Source organism: Medicago sativa, chromosome 5 (genome assembly GCF_051527215.1).
Source record: "Medicago sativa cultivar Bolivia chromosome 5, Bolivia_mono, whole genome shotgun sequence".
NCBI classification, from domain to species: Eukaryota; Viridiplantae; Streptophyta; class Magnoliopsida; order Fabales; family Fabaceae; genus Medicago; species Medicago sativa.
The window spans coordinates 52680899-52694468 of NC_140753.1; the positions used below are offsets into that span (position 1 = coordinate 52680899).

At 32.5% G+C, this 13570-nt stretch overlaps 1 protein-coding gene across 1 annotated transcript; it reads left to right on the forward strand.

Moving 5' to 3' along the window:
- Window positions 1-8255: 8255 nt before the first annotated feature.
- Window positions 8256-12692, forward strand: LOC146922933 (G-type lectin S-receptor-like serine/threonine-protein kinase At4g27290). The gene is made up of 7 exons (XM_085715710.1): window positions 8256-9813; window positions 9895-10011; window positions 11121-11257; window positions 11357-11567; window positions 11673-11910; window positions 11988-12138; window positions 12229-12692. The coding sequence occupies exons 1-7, from the start codon at window positions 8511-8513 to the stop codon at window positions 12511-12513; spliced, it is 2442 nt and encodes an 813-aa protein (XP_085571836.1). The 5' UTR covers window positions 8256-8510; the 3' UTR covers window positions 12514-12692.
- The last annotated feature ends 878 nt before the right edge of the window (window positions 12693-13570 follow it).

Consider the following 13570-nt stretch of genomic DNA (forward strand, 5'->3'; position numbering starts at 1 on the left):
ATACAATCTTTGATGAGACAAATGGCCAAGTTTGAAATGCCATAAAGCAGACAAAGGAATAGAAGCAGATCTAAACTAGAAACAGAAATTTTATTGATGAATTTATTACAATGGAGAGACTTAGAAACTAAAGAAGCAGAAGTGGATGGGAGCTTCAACTTGTAAAGACCATCGTGTGGTTCACCCAAACCAATCATCTTGGATATCAAATCCTGTATAACACATCCATTAGTGTGAAATTGAACAATGCAAGTTAAGGTTTTGAGAAGTTTGGAAACTGAAATGAGGTTAACTTTGAATTGTGAAGAAAACAAGACATTTGATATGTGAAAATCAGATGAAAAATGGACAGAACCAGCTTTATTGACACTAACAGTTTAACCATTGGGAAGATTAACATACATAGGTGCAATATCATGAATGGTACTGAAAAAATGAAGAGATGAACAAATATGTTCATTGGCACCAGTATCAATAAGCCAAATAGGGTTAATAACTTGTAAAGAATTGGAAGAGATAGTGTTTATACCTGCTGAAGTAGAAGGTTGAGAAGTAACATGGTTGGAACTGACAGGGGTGATACTGAGGCAGTTAAACTTGATTGCTGAAGTAGGGACACAAGATGAGTATATTGCTCTTGAGTTATACCAGCACTTGAAGAAGATGAGGAAGCCTCAACACCATTATTCACAGGCTTGACATCAGAAGCTTCATGAATAGAAGCATTTGCAGAAGGCTTGGGCTTATTGAATGGAGGAAATCCATGCTTTTGGTAACAAGTTTCCACAGTGTGATTGGTACGGTTGCAGAAAGTGCAGTACCTTGAACCTTTGCCACCAAAATTATTCTTGCCACGCCCATAGCCTCTGGAAGTATCAGTAGCATTCACCAATATATTGGAGTCATCAACAGAAGTAGGAGAAGTAAGCTGAGTATTGTTACTTTCTTCCTGAACAACCAGGGAGTACACTTTATTGATAGAGGGAAGAGGATCCATCAATAGCACTTGAGTTTTAACAACTTGTTTGAGATTGTTGATAGATGAACGCAACATAGAAACACGAATTCTATTTGATATTCTTTTCACCTTCGTATTTTTGGGCTTATATATTTTTATATATGGTCTGTACTTCATGGTGAATTTGCATATTTGTTAAAAAGTTCAACTTTATTTTCAAAAATTTGTTCTTATTTTGAGCATGCAATTTGAAGCTTTGAATTAAAGGATTTTTTTTCTTCTTTTAATATTCAATTTGAATTATTGAAATTGTTTCAATTTTCAAAATCATACGGCTGATAGGAAAATTAAATATTTCTATTTGTTGTATGTATTCGATCCTGGCATACAATTTTCAATCAAAATAAAGTTACTGAACTAGAATTTTGATTGTTTTCTTTGTGGAATATTTGGTAAATTTTCTTAATCTATATGCAAGATGGTTTTGGCTTAATAATTGTTTGCTCAATTTTTTTTTTATGAGTCATATTAATATGTGTGAAATTGGTAAATTGATCCATTTTTGTGTGGCTCCTTCCTCTATTAAATTTATGGATAATTTCCTTTATATATGACTGTTATTTGTACTCTATTCAATTTTGAGTGGATATTTGGTCATACATATACTGTTGCTAATTTGATCCTATTGCCTCAAAATCTCGTTGAATTCGTTCTGATATTTTACTTAAGGTTAGAGAAACAATTTGTTTGGTGTTGGAACGAGATATTTGTCTCTGATATCTTATGAGATTTTGTTAGAATCAAATTGATCATTATTTGATTTTGTTTTCTTATGTGTACATGACCTGTATTTTAGAAGTGATGGTTTCCTTTGTTTTTGAAATTGAAAAGACTCTAAAAATAAATATTGGATATTTTATATATTTTTTTTGAGATAAGTTGGTTGAACCAATATGCCACTTGAATGACCTCTTTTGTGGGGATTAGTTTATTTTTTAAATATATAAAGATTGATTATGGATCAAGCTTTGCATATTCAAATGATTTGATTTTGGTGGATTGATTTGCTTTGAAAATTAAATATTTTGATTGGGAATAATTTCCAAATATTGATTTCATATTTTTATTTATGGGAATAAATTTTATTTTGTGAAATATGTTAAATCTCTTTTTTATATGTGAGACATATATTCCCAAGGATGTGAGTCTAAAATATTATATGTGAATTTTTTTTAATAGAAAGCAATTGTTCTATTAAAGTGTTGTAATTGTGAAATTACTTTAGACTCAATTTTGTCGATCTTATCACCAATTACCAATGTATATGAATTTATAATTTTTGTAAAAATTTTATGTTGCCTTGTTCTTATTTGTATGCTCACTTATAATTTTTGAGCAACTCTGAAGGCAATTGAAAACTATTATCCCTGTATTGTATTGGTATATTATTAGAGTCTTTCTTTTGTTATTTTGGTTTGTTGTTGAGGTTGTTGAATTATGAACCAATTGAGATGACAATATGTCAAACTGTGTGGAACTTTTTTAAGTCATCAAAGCTTAATGACTCTACATACAAGGAGCGTTGATTACACCTATGAGGTTAGCCATTATTTAATCTAAATTCTTTTTATTGAATTTGATTACAATTGTTCCCTTATATAGGGGATGGGCATATCCTATTGGTGTAATATTAAATGACATGACCATCGTGTGATAGAGAATATTTGTTTAAATATTTTTTAAAGTTTTGGATTGATAATCCAACTATCATTCTCTATCAAGTGGGAGAATCTTAAATGTCATTTGTTGATAAATACTCTATAAATGTGAAACAAATATCCTTTGTTGATAAATACTCTTTTGTTTAGTATGGAGACTTACATTGAGGATATTATAGTCTTTTCTTAAATATATTTTTGTGACTATTTTGTCTTTTATCCTCAATTGTATTGAAATTGAAGTCTCATTTATTTCCGCTGCGTAAATAAATAATTACTTGTTAATGAGATTATGAGTTTAGCGGTAATAGTACTCTTCCAAAAGATAGCACATAATTATATGTTGATTTTCTTTTATGTGCTTTTAACATACTATTCTACCGCATTATATCAAACAAAATTTTGATGAATGTAAATTGAAACGATATTGACCAGTTTAGATGCATTTAAATTATGCATATTTTTTCTGTATCGTATTTTGACAAGAGTTATTGATTCCTATGCAAAAAGAATTTCATGCGTTGATATAGGCCGTTACCATCAAAGTGGGACCGCCTCTATTGATTGATTGATGCAATTTCTTTTTGTAGCTTGAGGAATGTTTTTAATCGTAACATATAATTTCCTGCCCAAAGGTGGTTATTGCATTTTACAATTAAAAAATTGATGATTTGGGATAAAGTTATTGGGGAATGTTTTGAACTAAGGAACTTGCCTGCCCAAAGGTGACAATTTTCCGAATTCAATACATGCTCATTGATTAACTTATCTGAGGTTTTGACTTAGGTTTTGCCTTAGTTTGTGCATTCTGCCCAAAGGTGATTGTACAATTATATTGGCCTCATTGTGATAGCCTGTTTATTTTGAGCTATATCTTGTCAATTGATATATTTTTATGCATTCATGTTTTGTCTCGTATATTTCCTCAATGGATAATTGTTATGCTTTTATTATGCATGCTCATTAATTAACTTATATGAGATGGAGTTATTGGAGTATATGTTGAACCAAAGAATTTGTCTGCCTAAAGGTGACAATTTCTCAAGTTCAATGTATCTTCATTGATTAACTCATTTGAGGTTTTGGCTAAGGTCTTGACCTTAGTTTGTGCATTTTGCCCAAAGGTGATTGTACAATTATATTGGCCTCGTTATAATAGCTTGTTTATTTTAAGCTATATCTTGTCTTACGACATATTTTAATTCATTCATTTTTTTTCCCTTATCAATATGAATGATTATTTTGCTTCCATCAAGATCTTAACCGAGTCAAACCGTAAGAAATGGAAGTATGATTTGGAGTTATATCTAGGAGAACATGTCTAAACTGAAATAACCTTTTGGTAAGTGGGAGATGACTCACAAGTTAAAGTATTTGACCATAATGGTCTCCATGTGTCTAATGAAAAGTTATTGGACGTGAAAATCTGGCAATGTTGTAATTTAGGAGTAATTGTGAAGTCAGTGGGAGATGTCAACTTAATTTCAAATTAATATGATCTAGGAGTAATTGTGAAGTCAGTTGGAGATGTCACCATAATTTAACATTCTAGTTTTGAACTTGTCTTGAAAAATATTTTTCATGTACCTTCCTTTAGGATGAATTTTGTTGGAAAACCTTTGTTTTAGTTTTACTCTTGGAGGTAGAAAACTAAGTTTGAGATTAAACTCACATAACCTTGCTTCATCCTTTGTTCATCTATATAAATTGTCTCTAGTAGATGTTGTAGATGGTTCATGACTCCCTGGATCTTTTGTTGATAGTTTATTTAAGTTGTCTTTGACTTCACATAACCTTGCTTCGTCTTTCTTTGTCAAAACTTTTGTTGCTATAAGGTCTAATGTTGAGGAAGACATCCTTTACTTTATGACATACGCACTTGGATCATATTTATTGGGGAAAGGGCTGAGAAATCAATCAAAGTAAATATTCTACCTTTCTTAAAGTTTGATGATCCAGGTACTTGTGTGGACTGCATTAGAAGCAAATTTACTAAAACCAAAGGTTACAACTAGCATTTTTGAACCCTTTGAAGTTGTCGAAAATGAAATTAGTGGCTCCCAACTCCTTTAATTTATGGTAATGAATTATTTATTACATTCATTGGCTTCCTAACCTTGACATTAATTGTTCTTTTAACCAAATGACTTAGGTTCATTGTTTTCAAGAGTCATTTTGAATAACATGAATACTGTGAATTCTTTTGATGCATTTGGTTAGTGGGAGTTTGAATTTTATATTATTAATTTTTTGATGATGAATTTTTCTTTCACTTATTTTCTTTGATATATTGATGTGAATTTTCATTCAATTTAATTGTATATATCAAATATCAAATGTGAAAAATTATAGCTCAGTGTTGAAGGGATCACTATGCCGATGATCGACACTATTTTGGAGCTGAGGCATTACATGTGAAAATTTTGAGCTCAATGTTGACAGGATCTTTATGCCGGCTGTTAACATTATTTTGGAGCTAATGTATTATGTGTGAAAATTAGAGCTCAGTGTCGTTGGGATCACTATGCCGGTGATTGACACTATTTTGGAGTTGAGGCAATGTGTTTTTCCGTGGACCACATAATTTTCTCTGGCTTTAAGGCATTTGAGAGAAATCACATAATTTCTTTGGCTTTAAGGCATTTGAGAGAAATCACATTATTTCTTTGGCTTTAAGCATTTGAGAGAAATCACATAATTTCTCTGGCTTTAAGGCATTGAGAGAAATTGAGGACCGACAATGAAAATGATAGTATGGTCGATGATCACGTTGACATATCATTTCTTGCTACACTCTACACAGATGACTAGTCGACGAAATTGGTGATATTTGTAACCATGGAAGGTGTTGTATCAATTAAGGATATAACTACCGCCATGATTCGATATCATTCAGTTCTTAGTTGGACGGAGTCTTTATTAATTGTTGCATCATTGGATCATGTAGTGGCCACGTTAGGAAGTTTGTTATCAGTTCGAGAGTCGTTTTCAAAAAATTATTTTTAAATTTTTATTTTTATTTTATTTTTAAAATACACAATTGATTTTGCCCAAGTGGGAGAATGTTAGAATTTCTTCTAATATTTTGTGGGCTACAATCAATTGTTAGTTCTGGTTTTAATAAAAACGGACTGATGTTGTGATCCATTTGATGATCCTTAGGCCATAATAAAAGTGATCAATAAATATTGGGCTTTTGGGCACTTAATCTGATTTGTGTAGAAACATAGTATAGGCCCAAACACTAGGCTCATGATGGGTGGTGCTTAGGGTTGCACAGGTTATAAATAGAGAGGCTAGGTCCCCTTTGCCATCACTCTGACTATTCTGCTCATTAGTGGTTTGCCCCATTGAAAACCCTAAGTTTGGAGCATGTGAAAGGCAAAGGAAGACTTTGTCTTCAATCTCGGCGAATCCGGTCACCATGGTTTCCAAGTAAGTGTGTTCTAATTTCATATAATAACTTGATCTTGATGATTTAATTTCAACAATGGAGAGCTTAGAATGAAAGTTGAGAAATTTTTCATTAATTATGTTGCATTGCATGGATGCATAGAAAACTCTCAATTGTTTAGATTGGACTTTAGCTAATAATAGAAGACGACCATGAATGAAACCGTAAAGAAATGAAAATCAACGTTTTTCACTCTACATTTGTAAAGGAAATCTTAGCGGGTTTGCACCCAAAAAAAAAGAGAGAGAAATATCAAAGGTTATTTTTGAGAGACAAAAATCGTAATTTTATTTGAAAGTATACATTCTATAAAAAGAATACAAAATTTAGATATGTATACACTCAAAATGATTTTGGGTGGAAAAGTTCCTCCTAAACAGACGGTAAGTTCTAATTTAACATCGGATATTGTGACTCAATTTGAATCTAAAACTATCGTGTTTTTGTCTATTTATCAAAGGAAAAAAATTACTCCCAAACAAATGTTATCAAACTGGGCTATTAAGTTATGTTAAATTTGCTAGAAATCCATCAAATTTAAAATAACTTAGTTACCTGATTAGTACATGTGGCTCGTGACCCACTCATGTAACTATCTACCTCTCTATAAGGAGAGGTGCGGAATGTATGGAATATAAATAAAGAAATTTATAGTGTTAGAATATCTTGAAGTACGCAATAATGTCAAGTCAATAGCAGCCCCTCCTTACTACACGCTCTAAGATTTCAATTATGGCTTTTAGTAGGTTTTTGTAGTGTTAGAATATTAAGTGGCAGAAACTTCTACCGATCTTCTACGAAGGGTTGCAAATGAACCATTTATTCATTGGCCAATCAGTTCAAAATAAACAAAAGAGGTTAATAAATCAGTGGGTTGGAAGGATTAGACACTAACAATACAACAAATCAAAATATTTGAATTCCGATTGAGAGAAACTAGTATGTAGTTCTCAACAAGCCACATATGATTACATTTAGGGAAGGAATCTCCGAAAAACTAAAAATTAACCAGTTAATGATGAACATAGATTGAATCTGGAGATAAAGATTAGACTCCCCTAGCTAATATAACGAATCAAATGTCGAATTGTGACCGAGAGATTTCACATTTAGTGGTTGACATGTTTTGCATTGAATATGATTGATTATCCTCCACAGAAGAAATCTATGGAAAAAGAAAATGGGCTGATAATGTGAGATCGTGTCAATTTTTATAAACTATTTTTTAGATAATATTTCTTCATTGCTACTGAAAAACTTCATTCAGTCGGCCCTAGTTTTCAAGTGAGAGAAACTCTAACTTCTCTATAAACTTTCTTTCTCCTTCGTTCATCGAGGAAGGGTGGTTTTAGGTCATTTTTTGACTTAGAATCACTCATCTAAATCTTTTCCCATTTCTTTCAATCTAAATAAGTGGTTTTCACATTTATCAAGTTTTTTCTTTTGTGTTTTTTGTGATTTCGTCGTCTAAGTGCGGCGTTGTATTGTTCATTGTCTTGTGCGGCGTTTGATTTCGCGTCTTGTCACGGTATTCGTTTAGTTCATATTGAAAGATCGACTTCAGTCAATTACAAATTCAATCAATGATTTGGGCATCAACGTTGCATATCCGGAAGCATGGGTATTTCGGGGACTTAGATTTTATCATATAATTTGTAGGCATTTTGCCGTTATATGCTATTAACTTAGGTGTTGCGAGTTTGTTCGCAGATTCACCCTTTACGTTTTTAGCGATGTTTGTATCTGATGTACTTTATCAATTTGAATGAATGAATATTGTTTTATTTTTGTCAAAAAAAAATACTTTGATGTGTTACTGGAATTCGATAAACTTTGTTTCTATATATGATAATTACATTGAATCTAATTCATGTTTACATAATCAACTTGTTAAATTGAGTTTAACTACTGCTCAAAAAATAAAGAGTTTAACTAGTATTTATAAAATCGGTTTGGAAAATAAATGTAACACTCTTTGATAAGTATGTATTGTTTGTGTATAATTATTTTATACGTTCATTTAATACGTTAACACGTCAATTAATAAATATAAAAATACATAATTTGTCGTGTTAATTAATTGACGACAACCACTAATTATTATATTATTGTATTTATATTTTAGAAACTTCAGTAATCGAAAAAAGAAGATAAAAAATGTATAGAATCTTGACTCCACTAAATTGACTTATTGAGATGTAAATGGCCATATGAACTAGGGGTACCGTTTCTCACATATGCTGTGAGATCCATGTGAGACTCCAATTGGCTTTAAATAAGAGCAGCCTATGTGAAATTTCATGTCAACCCTTTCTCTAATTTATACATGAAACACCAACACTAGTACTATTGTTTCTCATTTGTATCCAATCACCATAAAATGGCTATTCTTCTAACTATGATTAATGTTTTTGTTATTATTATTATTATTAATGTTCTTGTTGTATTGTCTCATATTTCCTATGTAACAGATACCATTACCAAGTCTGCTTCATTGTCTAATGGCAGCACTTTGGTCTCTAAGGATGGAACCTTTGAGATGGGTTTCTTCAAACCTGGTAAGTCCTCAAACCGCTATGTAGGAATATGGTACAAAAATATCCCCGTTCGAAGAGTGGTTTGGGTTGCAAATCGAAACAATCCAACAAAAGACGATTCGAGCAAGTTGATCATAAGTCAAGATGGAAACCTTGTGCTTGTCAACCACAATGACTCTATTGTCTGGTCAACAAATGCATCAAGAAAAGCTTCAAGTCCTGTTGTGCAGCTCTTGAACAATGGAAATTTAGTTCTCAGAGATGAGAAGGATAACAATAAAGAAAGTTTTTTGTGGCAAGGCTTTGACCATCCTTGTGATACACTATTACCTGGAATGACGTTTGGATATAATCGAAAATTGGATTTTTATTGGAATCTCACTGCTTGGAAAAATGACGACGATCCATCTTCGGGAGATTTATATGCATCTGTGGTGCTTACAAGCAATCCAGAAAGCATGATATGGAAGGGCTCGACTAAAATCTGTAGGTCAGGACCATGGAATCCTCTCTCTAGTGGAGTTGTCGGAATGAAACCTAACCCGCTTTATGATTATAAAGTTGTCGACAATGAAGATGAAGTGTATTATCAATTCGTGCTCAAGAATAGTTCTGTTACCTCTATAGCGGTACTCAACCAAACCCTATTGATTCGTCAACGCCTTGTTTATGTTCCTGAATCCAAAATATGGAGTGTTTACCAAATCATGCCATCGGATACTTGTGAATATTACAATGTTTGTGGAGCAAATGCACAATGCACGATTGATGGATCGCCAATGTGTCAATGTTTACCTGGATTTAAGCCAAAATCACCACAGCAATGGAATTCAATGGACTGGACACAAGGATGTGTGCGTGGTGGAAATTGGAGTTGCGGGATCAAAAACCGAGATGGGTTTCAGAAATTTGTTAGGATGAAGTTACCGGATACTACAAATTCTTGGATTAATCTAAACATGACACTTCAAGATTGCAAAACCAAATGCTTGCAAAATTGTTCTTGCACAGCTTATACCTATCTAGACCCAAAAGGAGAAGTCAGTGGTTGTTCTCTTTGGTTTAATGATCTTATTGATTTGAGACTTTCGCAAAGTAGCGAAGGCGATGATCTCTATATTCGAGTGGACAGAGATTCGAATTTTGGTAAGGGCTTTTAGATTATTTTAGTTTTTGTTTATCAAACAATAGTGTAATGACTCAATTCTTTGTTAATTGTGAATATAGGTCATATACATGGGCGTGGGAAGAAATTGGTCATGGTGGTTTCCATCACAGTTTCAATGTTGCTTGTGATGCTATTGGTATTATCCTACGTTTATATATTCAAACCAAAGCTTAAAGGTAAGATTCTTAGCAAAAAATCCTTTCATATTTTCACATGATTCAAATAAAAATTTCTTTTCAGTTTTGCCAAATTTCAAGTCATGAAACTGCCTAATTTCTTGAGTTGTTCATAAAGCAAAAATAGTAGTTTTTTTTTTAAATAAGCAAAAGTAGTAGTTGAAAAATAATCATATAAGTTTATAATTACGTACATCGACTTTTCAACTACTTTCATCGACTTTTCAAAGGACGTTCCTTTGAAGGTGGTGTTGTTTGCTTGGCGACTGTTTTGAGATCGTCTTCCTACTAAGGACAACTTGTATCGACGTAATGTTCTGGCTACTGATGCTCTAATTTGTGCTGGAGGATGCGGGTTGTCTGAAAATACATCTCATCTATTTTTTCATTGTAATTATTTTGGCGTGGTTTGGACCTACATTTTACGGTGGCTTGGTGTAGTTGCGGTTTTACCTTTTGAGGCATCTTGTCATTATTATCAATTCAGTTTTTTAGGTGGTGCTGCTAAGTCGCGGCGATCAATTTTACAGGTTATTTGGTTTGCAACTGTGTGGGAAATATGGAAAGAACGAAATAATAGAATATTCAATGCAAAAGAGTGCTCTGTTTTACAGGTTGTGGACAGGATTAAGTCGGTAACTTACAGGTGGTTGAGGGTGAAATTTAACTCTCTTGCTTTTAATTACCACGGTTGGTGGCTTAATCCGTTCACCATCATAGGCATTGGCTAAGGTCTGGCTGTTGTTGGTTCGGCTTTTGGATATCGACATTAGCCTTGTAATTACTGTAATTATTGTATTTACCTTGTATTGACTTGGGTGTTTCTTCTTTGGTGCATCTTGCGCTAGGAAGGCCCTTTTGGTGGTATATATTTCATTTTAGCTTCTTCAAAAAAAAAAACTACTTTTGTTTTTATTTATATTTCATTCCGAAGTAACAATTTTACTACGTAACTATTTAATCTTTTCATAATATATTTTCACCCTAGAAATTAGGTATTGATATACTTTTATGCATACAATCATATGACTTTATGTCAAATTTTATGATTGTTTCTGAATCTAAGTTTCTATATTCAAATTTCATTAATCCCATCTAATGAATCAAAGGGAAAAAAGAAAGAGATGGAGGAGAACATGAAGATTTTGAGCTTCCTTTCTTTGATCTAGCTACAATAATTAAGGCCACCGATAACTTCTCAACCAACAATAAGCTTGGTGAAGGTGGTTTTGGACCCGTATACAAGGTAAAGTTCTAACATCTCTAATAATAAAGATAAAAAAAAGATAAAAAAAGAACTAACAAATTTCATTATTTTTCACTTATTCTCAACTCTGAAATTCAGGCTACATTGCAAGATGGACATGAAATTGCAGTCAAAAGACTTTCAGGAAATTCTGAGCAAGGATCAAAAGAATTTAAAAACGAAGTCATATTGTGCGCTAAATTGCAACATCGAAATCTTGTTAAGGTTCTTGGTTGTTGCATTGAAGGAGATGAAAAATTGTTACTCTATGAATACATGCCAAACAAAAGCCTTGATTCATTTATTTTTGGTATGTAATTTTTGTAAAATGTTTGATATTTATCATAATAAAATGACTTCTTTTATAGGACTGAGAAAAAAAAAACATAACCAATACATTTTACTATCTTGGCAGATCCAACTCAAAGCAAATTGTTAAGCTGGTCAATGCGTTTTAACATCTTGAATGCAATAGCTCGAGGAATTCAATATCTTCATCAAGACTCTAGATTAAGGATCATACATAGGGATCTCAAGGCGAGTAATATTTTACTAGACAATGAAATGGATCCAAAAATTTCAGATTTTGGCATGGCTAGAATGTGTGGAGGTGATCAAATTGAAGGGACAACAAGAAGAATAGTTGGTACATAGTAAGTATCTTATAAAAAAATAAAATTTTACTGTAATTAATTTATCAATATATTGATTCTTGTGTGTTTCCTTTCAGCGGTTATATGGCACCCGAATATGTGATTCATGGGTTATTCTCTATTAAATCAGATGTATTCAGCTTTGGTGTATTATTGCTTGAAACAATAAGCGGAAAGAAAAACAGAACACTTACCTACCATGAACATGATCACAATCTTATTTGGCATGTGAGTACAAATATGAATCAATGAATATGAATCATTGATTTTCCTTTGCTAAAGCAATAAATAACAATTTATTGATTTTTTTTTTTTTAGGCCTGGAGATTGTGGAATGAAGGAACTCCACATGAATTGATTGATGAACGCTTAAGAGACACATGTGTTTTACATGAAGCTTTGCGAGGTATCCAAATCGGTCTTTTATGTGTGCAACATGTTCCTAATGATAGGCCAAACATGAAATATGTGATTATGATGCTAGATAGTGAAAATACTTTACCTCAACCAAAGGAACCAGGTTTCTTAAATCAAAGGGTGTTGATTGAAGGACAACCTTCTTCTGAAAATGGAATAACTATATCAATATTAAGTGGTAGATAGAGAAACTAGTTTATTTTTAACATTGTTTTGTAACTTGTATTTGAGAATTTAACTATTCACTAGGCATGACAACTTATTGTTGTTATAGCTATGGACATATGGTGATGTATGATTGTGTTTTCTCTTGTTCAAATAAATAAATTGACAAGGTTAAATTTGAACCCGATTTTAAGGGAAAATATTGTGTCCATACATCTCCTAGACACCTCGAGAGAAAAAGAAATATAAAGAGTGGTGTGATAGGTATGATATATTGATGATGTGATAGAAAAAGAGAGTTAAAGATAAAATGAAGTGTTGAATAGACATTTGGAAATTACGGATTTTGAATATCATTGCTAAATTTTTAGTGTAGTCCTAAACTAATGTTATTCAATATTTGTCGTTATACATTATATAATGTTATTCAATATTATTGATGTAACTTATCTATTATCATTGTGGTTGAACTTGCAAGTAAGTCGAGATATCGACTAATAACTCTCCAAAGTGATTGTTTTTTTTTCAAGAGGTTAAGTTGAGTAAGAAATTATGACCATAGGTTATCGAAGCAAACACTAAAACTATGATTGAAACCACCAAGACTACTTTTCTTCCACCCCGATGTATAGGACCTATATTTACAATTAACAAATAAATGACTCACTACACTAGTGTTTCAAAAATAAAAACTAAACAATTTCGACTGCTCCATTTATGAAAGCCTTAAATCAATAAGATCACCGGTAGAGGTGGAAATAGGCTAGGCCGAGTTAGGCTTTGTAAGGCCTGAGCGTGGCCTACCAAATTTTTTGAAGGCCTAAGTCTGGCCTGCGGCATGTTATAGACTTACTTTTTAAGCCTGAGTTTGGCCTTCTGAAAGCCTGATACGGCCTGCTAGCATGTTTAAAAGCTTATTTCATATGAACATCTTTAAATAAGCAATATTATCTAAGTTTAAATAGACTAGCGAACTAATATATCAATTAGATTAAACTCTCTTTTGACAATCGGGGTCTAAGTATGCTTATCCCATCCCCAATCACCGGACCAAGTGAAAAAAACATTGATTGCTCCA

Bases quoted from the DNA above. Each gene is read 5' to 3' on its own strand.
- LOC146922933 (XM_085715710.1), top strand. From the start codon at position 8,511: ATGGCTATTCTTCTAACTATGATTAATGTTTTTGTTATTATTATTATT. The intron at 10,012-11,120 runs GTAAGATTCTTA...AATGAATCAAAG, and splicing joins ATTCAAACCAAAGCTTAAAG to GGAAAAAAGAAAGAGATGGA. The intron at 12,139-12,228 runs GTGAGTACAAAT...TTTTTTTTTTAG, and splicing joins ATCACAATCTTATTTGGCAT to GCCTGGAGATTGTGGAATGA.